General features: G+C 61.7%; 6 protein-coding genes across 6 annotated transcripts; all 6 read right to left on the minus strand.

The window, feature by feature from the left end:
• Window positions 1-551: 551 nt before the first annotated feature.
• Window positions 552-3,476, minus strand: LSCM1_04325 (uncharacterized protein; the record flags this gene model as incomplete). The annotated part of the gene is made up of 1 exon (XM_067321837.1): window positions 552-3,476. One exon carries the CDS (start codon window positions 3,474-3,476, stop codon window positions 552-554), a length of 2,925 nt encoding a protein of 974 aa, XP_067176932.1.
• Window positions 3,477-5,198: 1,722 nt separating this feature from the next.
• On the minus strand, window positions 5,199-5,981 carry LSCM1_04326 (uncharacterized protein; the record flags this gene model as incomplete). Its single annotated transcript, XM_067321838.1, has 1 exon — window positions 5,199-5,981. The coding sequence occupies one exon, from the start codon at window positions 5,979-5,981 to the stop codon at window positions 5,199-5,201; it is 783 nt and encodes a 260-aa protein (XP_067176933.1).
• Window positions 5,982-6,877: 896 nt separating this feature from the next.
• Window positions 6,878-7,378, minus strand: LSCM1_04327 (uncharacterized protein; the record flags this gene model as incomplete). Its single annotated transcript, XM_067321839.1, has 1 exon — window positions 6,878-7,378. One exon carries the CDS (start codon window positions 7,376-7,378, stop codon window positions 6,878-6,880), a length of 501 nt encoding a protein of 166 aa, XP_067176934.1.
• Window positions 7,379-8,083: 705 nt separating this feature from the next.
• LSCM1_04328 (uncharacterized protein) lies at window positions 8,084-9,802 on the minus strand (the record flags this gene model as incomplete). The annotated part of the gene is made up of 1 exon (XM_067321840.1): window positions 8,084-9,802. One exon carries the CDS (start codon window positions 9,800-9,802, stop codon window positions 8,084-8,086), a length of 1,719 nt encoding a protein of 572 aa, XP_067176935.1.
• A 979-nt stretch (window positions 9,803-10,781) lies between these two features.
• On the minus strand, window positions 10,782-12,011 carry LSCM1_04329 (uncharacterized protein; the record flags this gene model as incomplete). Its single annotated transcript, XM_067321841.1, has 1 exon — window positions 10,782-12,011. The coding sequence occupies one exon, from the start codon at window positions 12,009-12,011 to the stop codon at window positions 10,782-10,784; it is 1,230 nt and encodes a 409-aa protein (XP_067176936.1).
• A 1,300-nt stretch (window positions 12,012-13,311) lies between these two features.
• Window positions 13,312-15,006, minus strand: LSCM1_04330 (uncharacterized protein; the record flags this gene model as incomplete). The annotated part of the gene is made up of 1 exon (XM_067321842.1): window positions 13,312-15,006. The coding sequence occupies one exon, from the start codon at window positions 15,004-15,006 to the stop codon at window positions 13,312-13,314; it is 1,695 nt and encodes a 564-aa protein (XP_067176937.1).
• Window positions 15,007-19,111: the final 4,105 nt, after the last annotated feature.

Genomic DNA, 19,111 nt, shown 5'->3' on the forward strand with positions numbered 1-19,111 from the left:
GCCCTCACTGCTTGGCGCTGATTTCGCCTAGTCGCATTGCCACGCTGCTCTTCCGAGCGCTTCCACTCTCCACGGCGGCCCGACGAGGGACGGGGGAGGACGGTAAGGCGCATCGGCACATCGTCCACATGGCCCCGTCCTCGACCCCAGGCAATGATGAAGAAGGAGAAAGGCACACTAACGCCTTTCACGAGTGTGCCGCAATTCTGACCGTTTGCCCGGGTGCGTGGTGCAGTTCTCGTTTGGCCACGAGGCACGCGCGCCCGCGTATCTAATCGTCTGTTCGCCTGCGTCTGCTCGCACTCACGCCCGTGTGCGCAGCTCACTAGAGCCGCATACGGGCGTGGCACGGCACTCTACGAGCGGGAAAGAGAGAACAAGCAAGTGAAAGCGTCAGGGCCACCCATTGCGAGAGCGGCAGCTTGGCACCTCTAGAAGGCATGAAACAAAGAAGGCAGAGAAAAAAGGGTCAATCACCCACGGCGGTGCTGCGCATCAAAGCGCCACACACGCCCGTCGCTCGTACATGGACATCCGCTGAGAAGCGCGCGTTACACACCAGACACCCACGACAGGCCCACGCTCAGGGTGCCCTGCGGATGCAGCTTCTCCGTCACCCGAATGGTCTCATGCGGCGATTTGAGAAGCGGGCGCAGCGCCACCTCCACCACGCCCAGGTTGGCCTGCACATTGGTGGCGCGCTCGTCAAAGAGGACGAAGCTGACCACGCCGAACGCCACAAACCGAATGAGCGCAGGATCGACAATGACACGATGATCCACTGGAGTCGCATCGAACACAGGGTCCGTCGTGAAGGCACGGCTAGACGGGTGTACAACAGTGTCCCGCACGCAGTTGAGGGCCCCGAGCGGCGAGCTCGATGTGTAGAAGACGTACGGTTGAGGCGCCGTGCCTGCGCCCGCGGAGCCGGCCAGGCCCTCAGCGCGGAACACTTGAATGCGCAGGTAGCGCACAGTGCGCAGCGCAACCATGGCTGACTTTATCTCCTTCTCCGAGAGAGTGAAGGTGGTCGCCCCGGCACGTGGATCCGAAAGGGGGGCGCCCAGCAGGATGGGCAGCACGAGGCGAGCGCAGCAGTACTCCAAGAGGATGCTCCCCACCTTCTGCCCCTCTCCATCAATGAGAAGCAGCGTATCCTCCACCGGGGCCTCGCGTGCATTGAGCAACGCCGCTCCCGGCAGCTCCGCCATGGCCACCAATCGGCTCGTATCACCGGCAGCGCAGTGCAGCTGAAAGCAGAAGGTCGTCTGCTCGATGGTGGCCAGCGTAACAGCATCCTTTGCGAGGCCTTCATATTGGAAACGCACGTCCACGACTTCGTCGAGCGCGTGCAAGGTCGGCCCCATCATCGCCTCGTAGTCGGCAAGCCCATCCAGTGTGAAGAAGAAGGAGACGGGGGCTTTGAGATTGGCGATGCCCATAGAACGGCACATGGCCGCCTCCTCACTTTGCAGACCCCGAATAGAGAAGGCGATCAGTCCCTCGGCGTCGAGTCCGCTCGCCGTGGCGGCTGCCCGATACGCCTGCAGCTGCTGCTTGGCGAAGATTGTTTGCACATGCGCCACGCGACCGCGAAGGGCAATGCCCTCCTCGAGAAGCACATCTCGCTCCTCGCTCACCTTGCGCAGCATCTCACGAGACTGCTCCACCTGCTCCGCCATCTGCTGGCAGCGCGTCTGGGCGAGTTCCAGATCCATCACGGCGGTGGCCAGAGCCTCGCGCATCTGGCCCTGCTCCCAGTCGCCGTCCCACGTCAGGGCCTCGAATAGATCTAGCGCCTCTCGAGCCTCCTTCGCCGGGGCCGCGCCGCCATCACTGGCAGCGGCACCAGCAGCAGAGACACCCGCATCCCCCTCCCGTGTCGAGAGCCGCGATCCTCTCTTCTTGATGGCCGCCACTGCCAGTGCGCGGTGCACGTCGTCGTCAGTGAGATCGGCACCCGCTGCTGCGACCGCCGCCGCTGTGTGCCCCGCCAGCGCCACCTGCGCCGACATTGCGCTCTTCTCCTTCTCTAGCTTCGCTACCTGGCCGCGATAGAGTTGCAGGTCCTCCTGTGCGCTTTCCATTCGGCGACGCAGATCCGCAAGGTCGTGCTGGCTGTCGAGCAGCTTTCGCTCCACGTCCCGTCGCTCTCGCTCCGCCGTGTCGCGCATCTCCTGCACCTCAGTAAGACGACTCTGCAAGTCAAGACGAACCGCCGCCTCCGTCTCACGCTGGCACGCCTGCAGCGAGCCGACCAGTTTCAGCAGGTCCTGTTCGAGATTCATGCACTCCTCCGACTTGCGCTGCAGCGCCAACTCCACCTCCGTCATCGACCCGCATCGCGATCGAAGCGAAGCTGCTTCGTGCTCCAGCGTGAACAAAGCCCTCTTGGTGTCGGCATGGGCTTTGTGCGCCTCCTTCAGTTCCTCGATGAGCCGGTTGCACTCGCCCTTCAACGTCTCGACCTGTCCTTGGGCGTATTGGAGGTGGCTGTTCAGGAGAGTCACCTCGCTCACCTTGCGGTGCACTTCCCCTTGGAGGGTAACCAGCTCCATTGGGTCTGGACTGCTCGCCGCCACTGAGGTTGTCGCGTGCTTCTCTGCCTCCAGCAGTCGCACCTTCATGCTCAGATCCTGCTTCTCACGCGTGAGAGCATCGATGGAGGTGCGGTACTGTGCTTCCAGCCGCTGCTGCAGCCCCTGCATAGTTTGGCCTGAGTGCGCCTGCAGCTGCTGCTGGGCGAGCAGGGCGGCGTTCAGCTCCTCGCGTACCTGCTGAAGCTGGGAGCGAAGCTGTGCTGCCTCTTGCTTCGAGGCTGCCAAGGCAGCGACGGAGGCGTCAGCTGACTTGGTGCTTATGTTGGTCGAGGCAAGGGGCTTAGTAGCTCGCGCCTGGGCAGCGGCCAGGGCGGTCGCGCGCAGCTCCTGGAGCTCTAGCCGAGCGTGCGCAAGTGCTGCTTTGCAGGCAGCCAACTCAGCCTCGCGCACGCCAGCAGCGCCAGGCGTGGTGGTTGCTAAGCTGGCCGACTTCTTTAGCGGCTTCGCTGTGCCGGAAAGCGCGCAGGAGGACGTGCGCGTTCGCTGATTCGGATTCAACAAAGGCAGCACTCCTTTATAGGATGGGGCCTCGGATGAGCATGAAATGGCTGCCTCCGCCGCTGTGTGGGGTCGCGTGGGTGATGCTGATGCCCATGGCGACGACGAAGAGCCAGAGTGCTCCACTTTGCCGCCTCCACAAACACAGCCACTCTCCTGTGCCCGACGCCAGTCCAGAACAAGGCGGCGAAACTGCGTCTGCAGCTTCTTGAGCTTCTCCTCCAGTTCGATCTTCTGTAGCTTCAGCGCACTGTTCTCGTGCAGCGCGCGATGAAGGCGGTCCTCCAACTCACCCTCAGGCGTCACCGACGTTGTTGTCGGGCGGCGCTGCATGATGCACGATGCGCACGATTCGTGTGCTTTCCCGCCAGCGTGCATCAAGTACACAAAGAGGGTAAGAGGGGAGGGCAAAGGGGAGAGGGGTACTGCCGCAGAGTTGTGTTACCGCGCCTCAAATCTGTTCGCTTGGGTGTATCCTTCCGATCTATTGAACAAGGCTGATGGAGCTTGCGCTTCTATGGCGGCTGTGTATCTTGAACGCTTGAGTATATATATATATGTGTGTGTGCGACTTGGCGAATACGCCCGCAGATCTTGGAGGAGCGCGCCCGTACACAGTGGATTGGCAACACTGCCTATCGCGCACCTGTATTGTAAGCGACAGAAATAAAAAAAGCGGGCGAACGAAGGCTGCGCTACCGCACCGTGTTCGACCGACACAGGGAAAAGGCACGCACGCACGCACGCAGACTAAGAATTACGCTCACGGGTGACGCAGAACTTCGATAAGCGGCGTCAGTTCAAGAAGGCGAACAAGACAAAGAAGAAAGAGGCGACTCAGCGCTCCGTCGCCACGCCGCAAGTGTACCGCGCCCCGACAATAATGCAGCACCAGCGAGGCTCTGTGCCATGTAAGAGCGTTGCGCAGAGCGCAGCACAGAAGCGGATCGAGTTGTCGATTGAAGAACAAAGGCAAAGCAGAAGCGAACAGACAAAGCTTGGGAAGTGAAGAGAGCGGTGAAGAGCACAAGTGCGCGTGGAGAGGCTCCGAGCCACCACCGTTATGCCCCCAATCGGAAGCAACGGCGTCTTGCGCTTAGCATAGTCATTTTCTGCCGCTCGGCAGGGCCGGCTGAGCGCCGCTCCGTCGCCACGGCCTGTCGCAGGCCCCGGCGCCCCGTGCGAGGCAGCCTCGTAAGGCACGCGTTCCAGCGAGGCGCCAGCCCCGTCAGCTGAGCAGGGCCCCTGCCTCAAGCCCCGCCCACCCTCCGATGCGCACGTCGCCTCACAGCGGCTCTCGCCATGCCGGGCACCACGCGGCGCGCACCCACCCCGCGGGCGGCGCGTCAGGCTCCCCACACCAGCGGACACCGAGGGGCGGGTAGCATACGCTCATGCTGAAACTTAGCCTGCCATGCGAGTCGTGCGGCCGTCTTCACTCTTGCAGATCGCCACGGCGCAGCGCCACCCACAGCCCTACCGCGGGCATCAGTAGAGCTGCGCTTAGCCACCCTCCGCATGTCGCCGGCGCCGGACGCGGCATCGCCACTGGGCGGCGGCTCGGCACGCGGCCACAGTGGAGAGGAGAGGGCTGCCTGGCCTCCGCCTCCTCCTCCGAGAGAGAGGGGGGACAGCGCGCGGGGCACGGGACTCCCTCTTCCCTCCGAGGCCACAGGCGCTGCGGTGTGCACCCTTCCACTCTCCCGTCACCCCGTCGTCCGGAGAAATCGACTGGGTTGAAAAGAAGAGGAGAAACCGCCCCCCATCGCGGCCACGTGGTGCCCCTGCAAACGCAGTAGTCCGATTGCTGGCCGCCGGTGGCGCCGTTCGGGCATTAGAAGGCGCAGGCCTCGTCCCGCTGGCTCTCCTCTCCTCTGCTAGGCCTTTAGGAGGAGTCGCGCTGTGTCGGAGGGTTCGATCTCTTTGTCGTCGGCGAAAGGGATGGGAACTGCCGCGGTCGAAGCGGAAGAGCAGATCGCAAAAGAGACGAAGAGTCACTGCAGTCCTCACAACACCTCTCAGTCGCACGCGCTGCCTCACAACGGCGATGGCCGGCGCTCGCCCTCCTATGCGCATCGCGAAACGCGCTCTGCCACACCCTCAGAAGCGCGGGCGGTTGTGCACGACCACCTTCTCTGCCCACGATGCGTCTTGTAAGCGATTCTGCTGCCGCTCATGTCGCACCTCCGCCATCTCCTTCGCCACCATTTCACGATAGCGCCTCTCCTCTTCACGAATGAGGGCGGCGTTCGCACGCTCCTCCTTGGTGCCATGCAACCGCCCGCTGCCGTCCTCCATCTGTGCGTACTGCACGGATATGACGCGATCGCGGAATACCTTCTGGTCCATGTCACGAATCACGCGGTCACTCGCCTCAAACGTCTTGTACGACAGCACGACGATGCCACGAAAGTTGCCGAGGGAGTCACGCAGCATGCGAGGTGGAGCCGCAAATGGGCCAAAGCTCTCGAAAAAGCGGGTAATGTCGAACTCTGTGACGCGGTAGTCAACGTTGCGCACCAGCACCTTTGCTCCCACCTCGTGCAACCCTACGACCGCAGCCCCGCTCTTCTGTGTGCCCGCTGCACCACCGTGCGCCAGCTCAGTGCTGGCGTGCGAAACGCGGAGCTCTTTATTGAAGAGCTTTATGCGCGCTCGGTAAAGAGCCTCGAAGCAGTACTTGGCGTCTTCAGCGTTCTCGAAGTCGACATAACAGCGCGAGGCACGCTGCGGCATGCCGTTTATGTTCACCTCTGTTGGCCAGCTAATGTTCTGAATGCGGCCGAACTGTAAGCACAGCTCGTACATTATGCCTTCATCGCAATGCTCGTCCAGATTGTTGAAGCTTACGCGCCGCAGATCCTCGCGTTTATACGTGGCCATTCCGAAAGAAAAAAGAAACAGAGGGGAGGAGTTGTAGGGAGCTGTGTCGGAGAGAGTGCCGGGGGCCGTATGCCTTTTTTGTGTGTTTGGGTCTCCTTTGGCACCTGTTTGCACGTTCACGTCGCTATGGACCGCAATGCGCCCTGATTCCTTCGCGGGGTGAGAAAGGGGAGAGAGGGGTGAAGGGTGCGATGCGGCATTATTGGCCGCGGAGATGATGCCAGAAGCAGTTGGTTAGAGGGTGAAGGAGTGGGAGAGAGGCACACGTCAGCGACACGACAGTGAGGAGGAGAAGAGCGTGGCAGCTCCACAGGCATACGTGCACTCCTGCATGCAGTGTCTGCAGCCGCCCTCGTCGCGTAACCAAAACGCGCACGCGAAGCGTCGAAGCGCAGAGGCGCTCCACTGGGGGTTACCCGGCAGTCACACTATACCACCTGCCGTATAAGGGGGTCGGTCCTGCGCGCGGGTGTGTGTATGTGCATCATGCCGTCTTCGCTGCTTTGTTCACGCGCACTGGCCACGCAGCCATGGCAGCGTTGGGGAGCGAGCGAGCACACCTCACAAGAGCACCAAATCGCTGATCTGCTGCTGTCTTTTCTTACGTCAAAGGTATTGCTCAGCACCGGCGCTGAGCGTTGTAAGGGGAAGTGTCATCACCGCGGAGGCGGGCACGACGTCCTCCCCCTCCGCGTCCCTCTTCGGGGCACCGACCCACACACATACAGAGAGAGAGAGATACCAACACATACACGTTAGGAAGATGTATCGCTCCTCAACGTCGCCGGCATACGCGTGCGCACACGCACACACACGCGTGCCCGAGATTTCACACTGCGCGAACGCATGGGTGCGCCACACATGAGGAAGCCGCAGAAGGGTGAGCTTGGCAGCGCTTAATAGGACATCAGGCCGAGTATGTCGTCTATCTCCGCATCCTCAAAGCGGAACAGCGAGGGGATCAGCTCCACCGCCTCTCTCGCCGTCGTCGGTCGCAGCGTCGTGAGCGCAATAATCTCGAAGGGCTTCATGCGCTCTGTGCGAGACCCGGCTACCGAGGCAGCAGCGGGCCGTGCAGCGCCCTCCATGGGCAGCACCGCGTAGCCATTCTCATCAATCTGGAGCCCAGTCAAATGAGTGTTCGCAAAACTGCCGCCATCGGCGCGCAGCCGCAGCCGCTTCGAGTGCAAACTGTTCACCAAGCTCTCCGGCGCGCAGTCCTCTTGCAGGATATCGACCGCCTCACAGCAGGACTGGATTAGCACGCCTTTGGCCTTGTCCGTCTCCTCAGCGCCGATGCGCTTCTCGTGTAGAATACGCGCTACAATGGGAAGGGACAGCGGCTCCGCGTTGCTGAAGATGGGGCCAAGGTTGCCTTCGACATAGCTCTCCTCCATCTGTGTGCGCGCGTACGTGTCAGTTGAGGAAGGAGAAGGGGGAGGGGTATCGTCTCCCTTGCTGCGGTGCTGGAGGTGCTCGCGTGATCTCGCTTTATGTGCGCAGCTTTCTCACCGCAGGAGGTATTCAAACGCACATCTCAAAGGACGAGTGAGGGGCGATGCGATAGAGAGGTCAGCGCGGGAGAAAGAGTGGCGTACGAGGAGGTGAAGAAAAGAGCAGCCACCGGCGTGGGCGACCCACGACCACTCAACCGAAGCAGAGGTGAGGGAGCATGGAGCGGCGGAATCCAGAAACAAAGGTGGGCACCAAGTCAGCTGGCGCCCGAGAGAGGGATGAAGGATCGTGCCACGCACTCTCTTTTCCCCCTCCCTCGCGCGCGAAGTCTTCCACACGGACGCTGGCAATGCTGCGAGTAGGCGTTCTGGGGAGCATTTGCCCCTCGTCCACCGATTCGCCTCTGTTTCTCTGCTTGTTGGCTGGCGGTGGGGCGGAGTTCTCTCTATGCCGCCGAGAAGTGCCCTCCAGCTCGTAAGCACGCAAGGAAAGAAAAAGGGAGCGCAACGAACAGCAGCAGAGCGGTGCGAGGGCAGAACAGCAAACGTGGACGCGGCAGGCTCTAATTCCGGTCTACTCCTCCCCCAACGGCACCCCCGCCTCTCTCTTTTCGCCTCTTTTCTTGTGTGATGGCACGCGTCACGACTTCAGGAGTAGCGCGGGCGCATAGGGTGGGGAGAGGGCAAATGGATGCGCGTGCCGACCACCATCAGGCCTGTGAGCGACTCGACAGCGGATGCGCCGCCGCTGCGTGGAAGGGAGGAAGGAGGGCGCAAAGGGCGGGCACCAGAGAGCACCACAGGCGATCCGACCGCCGGGTGCTGTGGACAAGCGCGATGAGGGCGCGGCGGCCCCGAATCAGCAACTCCGTTCAGGGGCTCGAGCTCGAACAGCGGGGGTGTACAGAGCGGCGGTCGCGTCGCCACTTCCTGTGCGAGCAGAGGCCCTCGTCCCTGTGTCAAAGAGACACGAGCAGCGTTGACTCCCTGTCTTGCCTGGCATGGCCCCGCCAGATGCGCTCGAGCAGGCGACCTTTCGGGCCAAGCACGATGGCCTCGGGCGGCCCCGACGCCGCTCCCAGCTGCGAGCAACTGAGGCAGCTGCAGGGAGTGGCGTCGTTGATGCGGGGGTATGGGTGAAGACAGTACCTCACCACGCGTTACGCTGACTCGTTCGTAAAGCCCAGCCACGAAGCGCTTTGCAAACCCAGACACAGGTCGTGGCACCGGCGGGGTGGCACACGCCGGACGCGTCGCGCCATCACCTGCGAGCAGTCGAGCAGTTGCGCTGTTGCGCGCGGCGAGCGCCTCGCTGACGGGGCGTGGCATTTGGCCAGCATAGGAAGGGCGGTGTGGCGCATAGTGCGGCAGTAGGGGCGCGGCAGCCTCCGACTCGGCGCGTCCGCCTTCGCTTTCAGCAGGCACCTCGTGGGCCGCCTGTGAAGCAGATGACTCTCGAGTGAGGGAAGCAGGAGAAGGTGGCACCGTGGCAAGCTCTCGATCGCCTTTTGGGTGCCATTCACCGTTCTGGGGCAGCAGCTCGGTCTTTGTGATGAGCGAAGGGGGCGTATTGGCGCAGATCGCATTACCCTTATCGTCCGTTGCATCCCTGTCAGTGACCGCGACTGCAACGCCGGTGGTAGCAGCTCCAGAGACCAGGCATACCGCAACGACGGAAGACGACGGTCGGGACACTAACGCCGTATCAGCGTGGAAGAAGGTCATGGCCCCCTTCCAGGCGCCGGCATCTGGCAAGATCGGTACCGGGATGCTCAACGCGGGAGAAGGAGCTGGGTGCGGCAGTGCGGATAACGGCGCGGCGGTAGTGGTATCGCTCCGGCTCTCCTGCGTAGCAGTGACACCTGAGGGTGCTAAACGGTCATGCCTCTGTGCTGGCCTGCTTACGTCTTCCACAAAACTGAAGGCAGGGTGAGCGGATGCCGATAAACGAGACGCTGCAGTGCTCTGGATCAAGTTTCCATCAGCCTCCCAGCTAGCACCTTCTTCGAGCGTCTCCCCGAGCAGCAATCCATGCAGCCGCTGAAGCACCGTGCATTGCGCCTTTTCTTCTGGGCTGGCGCAGTGGTTTAGCATGAAACTAAGCATCGTGTGGTCGTCGGGGGGTGTCGGCACAGACCGTGTAGCAGGCTTCGACGCTTGCCATGCAACGCGGGTAACTTCGACGGGCGCGGTGGCCGTAGCAGCCAGAGGTGGAGGAGGGAGTGACTGCGTAGGCGGCGGGGTTCGCACTGTTGCGGAGCCGCCATCAGCCCCTTCCTCCTCCGCGCGAATGAGTTCATTTAGTCGCACCAGCTGTGGGAGGTCCGATGCATCGGCGCCACACTCATCGATGAGAAGCGACAGCATCTCTTGTGGCGCTACGGCTTCCTCTCGGTTTGCGCGTGTGTGTCTGTGAGAGTAGTGATGGGCCGGTGTATTGTGTGCGCAGGAAACGGATGTCGTGTAGGCTCTCGCTGCCGTGCGCTCACTCCACAAGCCAGCGAATAGTCCCAGCCGGTGCGGCGAGCTGTCGCGAAGGGGGGAGGAAGCAGTGAAGGTGACGAAGGACACTGTGTACCTGAATAAAAAAGGGCCGGCAGGAGCATAAACACCGTGCATGAGCTCAGCGGTGTGTTCGCACACACACACACACACGCACACGCATACCCAGGCGGGCCTGTCTCCGCAACCCTGAGTTGCGACACGAGCGATCGCCCTTATAGAACGTCACCGCGTACGCGTGCCGTATGCCCCCACGCGTACGTGAGCGAGCGCATATGTTTGGCACCCTCCCTCCGTGCCCCTCGCGGTCGCCCGAGATGAAGATGGGCAAAAGAGCGCCCAGCCCCTGGGTGACCTTAAAGCGCGGAGAAACAAACGGAAAAGGTGTGAGAAAGTGCCGAGTCGCTGTGGCGGGGCGGGGCAGAGGTGACGCGTCGTCGCGGCCGACTTGGCAAGCACCACACCTCGGTGTATCACGCCAGCTGTACGGCTTATCATTAGCATCCTCGGCCCCAGCTAAAGGCAGAGATAGATATCAGCGATGCACAATGCAAACACGCACAGAATACGCACACACCCAGTCAAAAAAAAAATGCGGGCCGCACCCCATACACTCGCCACCACCATCACCGCCACGGCAGAACCTTCAGCCTGAGGAACGCGGCCTCGTCGACGGTCCGCAGCATAGCGACTGTTAACATCAGCAACAACGCAGGTAATGCGCCACGAACACAGACAGGGGCAAAGGTGCACGAACGTACACCACAATGGTCTGCGCTTCGGCGTGTATGGGCCTTCAGGTTTGTTTCCCTTCTCATCTCTTCGTGCGACGAGCCCTTCTTCGCTATATGGCCCCCGTACGAGCACCAGAGAGGGGCAGCACGGGCACGTCACAGCCTTCCCTGCCTGCGCTTCTCGCCTCCTCCATAAGCAGATCGACAAGGGTGGGCTGTGCTATCATCGCGGCAATACCGCTCGGCTCCGTTGGCGTCGGTGCGGTCGAGAACGCGCAAGGGTTGGGAGACCCAGCAAGACCAACCATCTCCAACTGTCTCAGATACGGCGCGGCCTCCTGGCGCCGATGCATAGCGATTGCGTTGGCTGCAGCCGCACGTTCGGCGAGTGAGTAGTAGAGGTCCGCTGCGCTACCGTCCTGCCACAGGGGCTCGCCTAGTAGGCTCTGGCCAGCCGCATCTACAAAGTCCTCCATCGACGTTGCCTGAGGTTGCCGCCATGAGTAGTGTTGATCTGTGAATGCCGCCTTCTCCTCCGCTTCCGCGCTCTCGGCCACCTCTCTGAGCCACTGACGGCAGGGTTTCACGCAGAAGCCCCCTGCTTCAGTTGCATCAGCCTGCTCACCGGCGTCACCCACAGAGCTCACCGCTTCTTTGCTTGCCAAAGTGGCGGTGAGCGATGCCAAGATGGAGCGCAGCCCATCTGCCGACACCACCGCTGTCGATGGTGCTGAAACGTTCGAGGACGGCGCCGCCTCTGTCGCGCCGGTCGCATCTGCGCACTCCAGACTTACAGCACCGGTGGTGACGGCAGGAAGCTGCGCGGATGCCGCTAGCGGCCCACTCGCGCCATCCTCCACACGCTGACCCGACGCCGGGGCGGTGTAGAACGACGTTGCAACTTTAGGTGGCCAGGAAGCGTTGGGGGCACCGTCACCGCCCCGCCCGCCGGCCTCGCGACCCACCGCACCGCTACTGTAGGGGTGGCCTCCGCCAGAATCAGCGCTGAGGCCGGCCGGCTTGCCCGGTGTTCCCGGGGAGCCGCTCCCTTCGGAGTTCACGCCGAAAAAGGGAATGACGTGGGCGAAGGTGCACGCGGCGTGGTTGTGGCAGTTACCCTGACGCCAGTTCAGGCACAACTTAATCGATGTGTCCAGCTTCCCCTCACGCCGAAGCGCGAAGGCGGCCTCGCTTCCCTGCGTGGGGCTGAGATCATCTTCGGTCACCTGGAGGATGTTGCTTCCCGCTATCTGCACCGCGATGTGGTCTCTGATGCTGGTCTGCTGCAGCAGACTCTTCGTCACATCCACAGCCTTTGAGCGGGGCTTATTTCGGCCCATTGTGTTCTCTCTCCCCCTCGCCGAGTGTGTACTCCCTTGGCTCGAGGCTACCCAATCAAGGCGTACGGGGAAGGGGAACGGGTTGTGTGCTCGTGCACCGGTGCGTATGCTTCTATTTCGCCTCACTCCTCCAGCCCGCACTGTCGAGGCTTGTGTGGGTTAAGGGCGGGGGGGGCACCACGACCCACTCACGTTCGACTTGCTGAGCGCCTCTACTACGATCACCCGTATTTGTATGGGCACGCTGATGTTCTGTCGCGCACTTGATACGGCGTCAAGTACCATCGCGCAGGCGGTGTCCGACTCGCAGCACAGGGTGCGCACGGCCGTGTGGGAGAGGGGTAGAAGGAAAGGACAGGGCGACGGCGTGACCGTGCAGCGGTGCCAATATGCAGGCGAGCGCACACGCCCACGTTGCACGCAAGTCACAAAAGATCGAAGAACGGAATATAAAGACAGCGTAAGGAAACGTACGCATGAGGCATAAAGAGGGGTGTGTCTGTCTGTCGGTGTCTGTGTGTGCACGCCATGGAAGCACTCGCGAGTGTCGCCATGCGTGTACACGAGCAGTTTGGTTGTGGTGCCGAGAGGCTTTGCAGCTACGAGACAAGAGACACCAGCATGCACGGTGAAAGGGGGAAAAAACCGCTGAGGTCGCAGAGAGGCAAGCGGCAGCCACTTCTCCACCACGTTACACCCAGTGCCCGCGCCACTCACTCCCTGCACCCCTTCCCTTTAATTAGCATGCGCCACTTTCAACTAGCAGCACTGCTGCCCAGCGACGGAGAGGCGCGCGAAAGAGGCTCGCATGACGCCCCTCTCTCAGCGGCCGTCATCTCTTCCCTCGCGCTTCTCGTTTGAGGGTGGAAGCGTTGCGTATAAGCAGCCGCGCGTCATTCCGGGTTCACCCACTGCGCCCCTCCCCTACACACAGGTCGCAGCACATGAGGCGCAGCATACACAGGAAGAAAGATAGCGAGAGAACCGCAGACGTCACGTGACCGTGCGCCCTTCTCCTCCCTCTCTCCCTTATCTGGCTGCGCCCCCCGTGCGCGTCCCTTTCCGTCTCATCGCCTTGCGAGTGCGGCACGTCAAGACTGCACTACCTGCCCACCATCACCACAAGAGCTGGCATGCACGCAGTGAAGCACGGAGGGATCGTGGCGCCCCTCGCCCCCCTCCTAAACCGCACTACCCCCACCATACAGGTAAGCACAGGGCCCCCCCTCTCCATCGGTCCCCGTCCCTTCAGCCGGCCCACTCGGGCTCACAGATGCAGACATACGCGCGCAGCGGCAACCTACTTGCTCCCGTTCCCTGTGAGGGAGCCCTCGTTACGGTGTGTTCGCGACACCTCGACGCGGTGGCGCAGACGGCGACCACGACGGAGGGATTTACGAACAAGCGCCGCGTCCTTCTCCATCACCTCCTTTCGATTTGTGTACTCCACCTCCAAATGCGCACGAATACCAATCTTCGACACATCCGGGTGATTGATTCCGTAGAGCTGATCGTACCGCGTCTCCGGCACCTCGTTCATCCACGTATTGCTGCGCTCGTGGATGCTCTTCGTTTCATCGTAGTAAATGTCACCAGCTCGCACGTCATCCATGCGCTCACGCTCCGTCGTCACTGACAGCATCGGCTCCAGCGCGTTGCGCTCCCAAGGGTGGCGCTCTGTGAAGAAGGCAGGCAGCTCCACCATGGCGGCGCTGGCCATGGTGCTGTCCGGCTGCGACGGGTCGCGAATAGGCGGCAGCATCTTGGTCGTGTTCTTCATCAGGTGCAAGTCGTACATCCACCCGTGGCGACGGCGAAACTCAATGAAGTCAAACTGCTTCACCGCTCGGCCCCACTCGTAGAAGCGGTTACGGTAGATGGAAAACTTACGCAAGGCATCCTCCAACTCATCACGCAGCGGGCCGGAGAGATGCGTACGCGGGATGCCGAGCTCGTCCATCTGTGTCAGCACAATCGGCACCTTCTTCTTCTCCACCACATGAACGTTGCCGAACCGCTGCAAGCCTTCGGAGGTAGGGGTGTAGGAATGGTCCACCACGCTGCGAAGGTACAGCTCCGCGGTCATCGGGTTCGCGCGCGGCCAGCGGCGGTCGACCAGCTCCTGCCACAGCCCATCACAGCGGTCGAAAAGCTTCGCCTCGCGGTTGCCGAGCAGCAGTGCGTTGTAGCCGTGAATGGTGATGTGCTCTGCATGGCGGTGGCGCACAAAGCGAAAGACGTCTTCAGCCTCTGCAGTGTTGCCTGTGAGCGCCAAGGCCAAGACGACGTAGTCGTAGGTGGACACCGTCGGACTAACCCCACGAGCGCCCATGCGATCGTACAAGGCGCCCGGAATCGCCTTCACATGCGCGTATCCACACGTCATGAGGGTGCGCATGAGCGCGTTCGTGAGCTGAGATGCGGCAGGGGTCGACTCGGGTCGAAGGCTACCACACGCACGCCCCAGGGCAGAGATGGCCATGTCGTGCCACCGGTACGCCTCAGCCGCGCGCTCCGCGCCTGCATTGTCGCCGAGCAGCTTAAAAGTCAAGGCAGGGTCGCAGGCCGCCTCGCTGTGTAGGATGCAGGTACCGAGATCACTGGCTCGCAGGGAGATAATCAGGTTCACGTAGTCCATGGCCCGAAGCTCTTGGTTGCGATGCATCGCATCCACTAACGCGGCTGCTTCGTTGTGCATGCCGCAGCTCGCCAGCTGACTGGCTAGCGTCAGACGCTCCGGTAACGAGGCAAGCGGCTGCTGTTGATATTTTGCGTACCGTTGGCGAAGAGAGGCGGCATGCTGATTGTACTGGCGCAGGTACATCTCTCGCTCGCGCTTGCGCTGCAACAGCACCACGTGCTGTTGGCGCTTCGTGATGCCACTGAAGTAGTAGACGCCCTCCCATTGATTTTGCGGCTTGCGCTGCGGAAGGTTCGTGCGGATGTGGTAGTATGAGGGGACCGTCGTCCGCGCAACGTTTTGGCTGAGCTGCATCTGGCCTGAGCGCAGAGCGCGCCTAAAAAGGGGGGTGGCAGCGTCTCCGGCCTCTCTACGCCCGGTGTAACAATAAAATTAAAGGAGAGGCAAGGTGCCCCGCTGCCTCCTCCACGCTCCTCGAGATGGCGAAAACAGGGCGCGGGGCTGTCAGGCCCGAAAATAAGAGGTGACGGCGGCTTCCGGGTGAGCTGGAGCACACACCTTATGTACGAATGCGTTAGCAAATCTCGTGACGCACCGCGGTGGGAAGAGAAAGGGGAGAGGCACCGACGTGCTCTACAAGGGAGACAGGGAGGATGTGAGGTGTTGGCGGCCGTCAAACGATGCGCGTGTCAAAGATGACACACATGGCAGATGCGGAGGTCGAGCCAGAAAAACATGAGCAAGAGAGCGGCGCATTTAGAGAAATTGTCCAAGATCAACGGAGGGCCACCCAGTGAGACTGTGTGACACGTCGTCCAGACACCGGCACGATGTGCCACATGTGACGTTCACACATAAACACACCCCTTCGTGGGGCGGAGGCGAAGGAGCTCAGAGCGATTAAAATTTGGCAGCGCACCCACGAACGTCAAGAGGAAAACGCCGCACGTTGCATCATCAGCCCCGTCTCCCCGACGGTGTATTTACACGCGCCACAGCACACTCATCTCCTAAGTCCCTTTCCCTGGCTGCAAGCGCTTTGGCAAGGCTACTTGCGTCAAGTCATCCCTTTCCTCACGAGCAGATCCGCAAGCAGGCGCCGAGAACAAAAGCTCGCCCACTTGCTCCGAGACTGCGGACAAATCCTGGCCGTTTAGGGCAAACTATCCTGCCGTTGAAGGCTACGCACCTGCCACACTCTTCGCCTGCCTCCCTATCTCTCCTTCGCATGCTTACCGCGTGATGGGCGCAAGGGATCTCGTTGGACTGCACGTTGTAATCCGCGCGGGCCACCTTCGGCGTCCTCCTCGAAGGCGACGTGGTCGTGTCTGTCGTATTGACAAAAGGGGGTGGACCAGATGAATGCCAGCTATTCTCAGAGAGGAAGCTCGACAGCCTCCAGTCGGGGCCCTCGCGGACCGCTTGCCCAGTCTGTGCGCCAAGCTTTGCACGGAGTCACCTAAAGCCGTGGCACTCCAGCATGTGGTATGTAGCCTCTCCGAACTGAAATCGGGAGGACTCCATGGTGCAAGTCGAGGAGCTCTTGCATCGATCACCTATGCCCCGTCGCCTCATCACTTCGCTTTGGGCTGATTGGACGGCCTTCGAGATGCTCTCTTCCGCCACTGGGAGACCCTCTGTGTTCTTCTTTTGTACTTGGCGCCGCGCTGTCACATTCCGCCCCGGTCTGTGTGCTGGGCTCCGCCCCACCCCACCATGCCGCGCAATGTGCTGGAGCTGTGTGTGGGCTGCTGCTGCGGCTGGCGCGGCCCTCCGTCAGGGGTGCCCGCGGGTGCGCTATGACTGCTATGGCTGTCCTCGCAGTCCGGCTCCGCCCCTGCGTGCGCATGGAAATCTTTTCCATGCTCTTCTCGAGCTGGTCTACCTGCTGCTTAGAGGGGAATACGCCTGCTGCGCCCCCCTGCTGCCCGTCTGCCCCGCAAACGAGTGCAAGCTAACTCCCACACAGGATCAGCGTGTTCCTGCTTCCGAAACGCCTCCCCGCGTGGCGTCCAGAAGCTATTCCTCTCGGTCGGTCGCGCCACCGGCTATGTGCGGCGTGGCCTCCCCGAAAAGCCAGGGCAATGAGCTCGTTCAGTGCGCTTGTGGGCAACATCGAGCAGTCCATGCGCATGGCGCTTGTGCCGCACATTTCAGCGTCCTCGAGATATCGGTGCTTGGCCAATGTGCAGTTGCGGTGGGCGGGCGAGGCCGGATGCCGGAGTACCCCTCCCCCCTCTCGTCCCTCTGTCACGGCGGTAAATGCGGACGCAGACTTGTGGACGCTATCCGTAAAGAAACGGCGCAGGCCACCGCCATCGTTGCGACTGGTGGTATGGGGGCGGGCGTGGGGTTTGGCGCGGGCCGCGACGTCGCGCCGAAGCCTCTCTTTTGCCCTGTCCTTTTTTTTCGGCTCGGCAAAGGAGTGACGCCCTCGCCCATTTCCGCCTGTCGTGCCATGTCGCTGCAAAAGGTGGTAGGGAGGAGGGGAGGAATAGATGCTGCTGCGTGGCTCGCGCCGAACAGAGTCGCGGATGAGGTCGCCGCCTTCGATGATTGCAGCTGATCTCGCCGTAGCCACCGCCGATGGATTTCTCTGCGTCGGTCAGCCCCGAGTGTGCCACCATCACCACCACCTCTCCCCCAATCTCGTGGAGCGTTCTCACATCGATGCCACCCCTCTCGTTGAGCGGCTCTGAGGCTTGGATGTGCCTCACGACAGGTTCCTCCACGCCGACGTCGCCGCGTCTCGGCACGGCCTACACGCCGGTGGGAAGGGGGGTTGGACTACAACGCATTGCCCATGCCATTCTAGCGTCCACCCTCTCCTCCTTTGCTTGCCGTGGGCGATAGTGTGCTCTTCGGAGGGACTAAAGGCCCTTCCACCTCTCAGCTGCGCGTTGACGGTCGGCACACCAAAGGTTAAACATTCAAAAGAGAGCGGTGGGGGTGAGTGACGATGATGGGGCGCTGCTCCGCCGCATGCGTACTTGGATTCCTTGTTGGGGCGCACGCATTCGTGCCTCACCTTCGGCCGGCAGCACTACCCGCCCTCTACCCTGTAAGCGCGGCCATCCCAACACCGCCCTTTGCCCAATACTCGCTTGGATTTCGTTGAAGAGCTTCGCGGCACGCCATTACGCGGCGCTGTTGTGGTTCACGAGCTTCGGCACCTTCGCACAGATGCGCACGCATACACACATGTGCGCACACATCGAACTCGGCGCTTTGCAGTGAGAGCATGCGGACGAGGAGGAGAGCAGGAGCTGGTCAAGAATCCGAGGGATTCGGGGGCTCCACACGCAAGCCGGCGCCAAGTGGGTAGTGAATCTGGAGGCGCTCTTTGGTCTCCAAGACGCGCCTCTTCTGGTTCACCTTTTTGATGATGGGCCGAAAGCTAATAAAGGCCTCGTAGCCGCCATTCTCGACGTAGCGGCTCATGGCAACATCGATGGTCATGAGCTTGCCGGCACACCAGATGCCCACTCTCCCGTTCTTCATGGATGTGTGACCCACCACCATCAAATTGATGTCTATCTGCTCCTTTGCCTTGAGCGCCGCTATGCCAGCCGAGATGGGGCTGCAGTCGCCGTGCATGGCCGCCTCTACGACGCTATGGTCCCACAGCGGACTCTCTTTGTCGTGAAAGGGGTGCTTCGTCAGGTTCGCCGACGTGGCTCCCTCGTACCACACCGCGTTGAGCTGGTTGATACCGCGGCGGGCATACTCGGCGGTCAGCCCGCCATGCACAAACACAATATCCGAGACGATCACCACTGCTAAGTTCTCCTCGGCTATCATGCGTCCGTAGCGCCCGCCAGGACCGTAGAGGTAGCGGAAGCCGACGGGACCCGCCGACAGGTCCAGCAGACGCGGATGTATGTGGTTCGATGCCCCCGAAAGGGTGAGCAGCTCGTGATTTCCACTGAGTGTGATGAGGCGACCACCGGAGGCAATGGCCTCCGGCTTGAGCTCCGAAAGCAGTTGCAGCATCTGCGGTGCGTCCGGGCCGTGGCCTACGACGTTGCCCAGCTGCACAACGACATCGGTGCACCCCTTCCGCCAGGTGTCCATTTCCTCTTCCAGCACGTTCGCAGCGCGCAGGATATTGCGCAGGCGGTCCATGTCCCCGTTCAGGTCTCCGATAGCGATGATGCGTTGGTGCGGCGCGTGCATGATGCCGCGGCCAGCTGGGGTGGTACGCTTGCCTGGAACGCTCTGCTTGGGGAGTGTGCGGTGCTTACTCTGCTGGAACCCGACTGTCGGCGTGTAAAGGCCCAGCGGTATATTGGCGATGGCAAAGGTGCCCGCCATAACGAGGGCGAAAACAGTCCAAAAAAACAGCCCCGACTCGACACCCCTGCGCGAGTAGGCGCGCGCCATGAACAGCTCGACTTTTCGCTGGGGCGGCATCCTCACGACGCGAGAGACGCTCCCGGGACGAGAGGCAATAGAGGCG

The sequence above is a fragment of the Leishmania martiniquensis genome, chromosome 29, assembly GCF_017916325.1.
Source record: "Leishmania martiniquensis isolate LSCM1 chromosome 29, whole genome shotgun sequence".
Classification (NCBI taxonomy): domain Eukaryota; phylum Euglenozoa; class Kinetoplastea; order Trypanosomatida; family Trypanosomatidae; genus Leishmania; species Leishmania martiniquensis.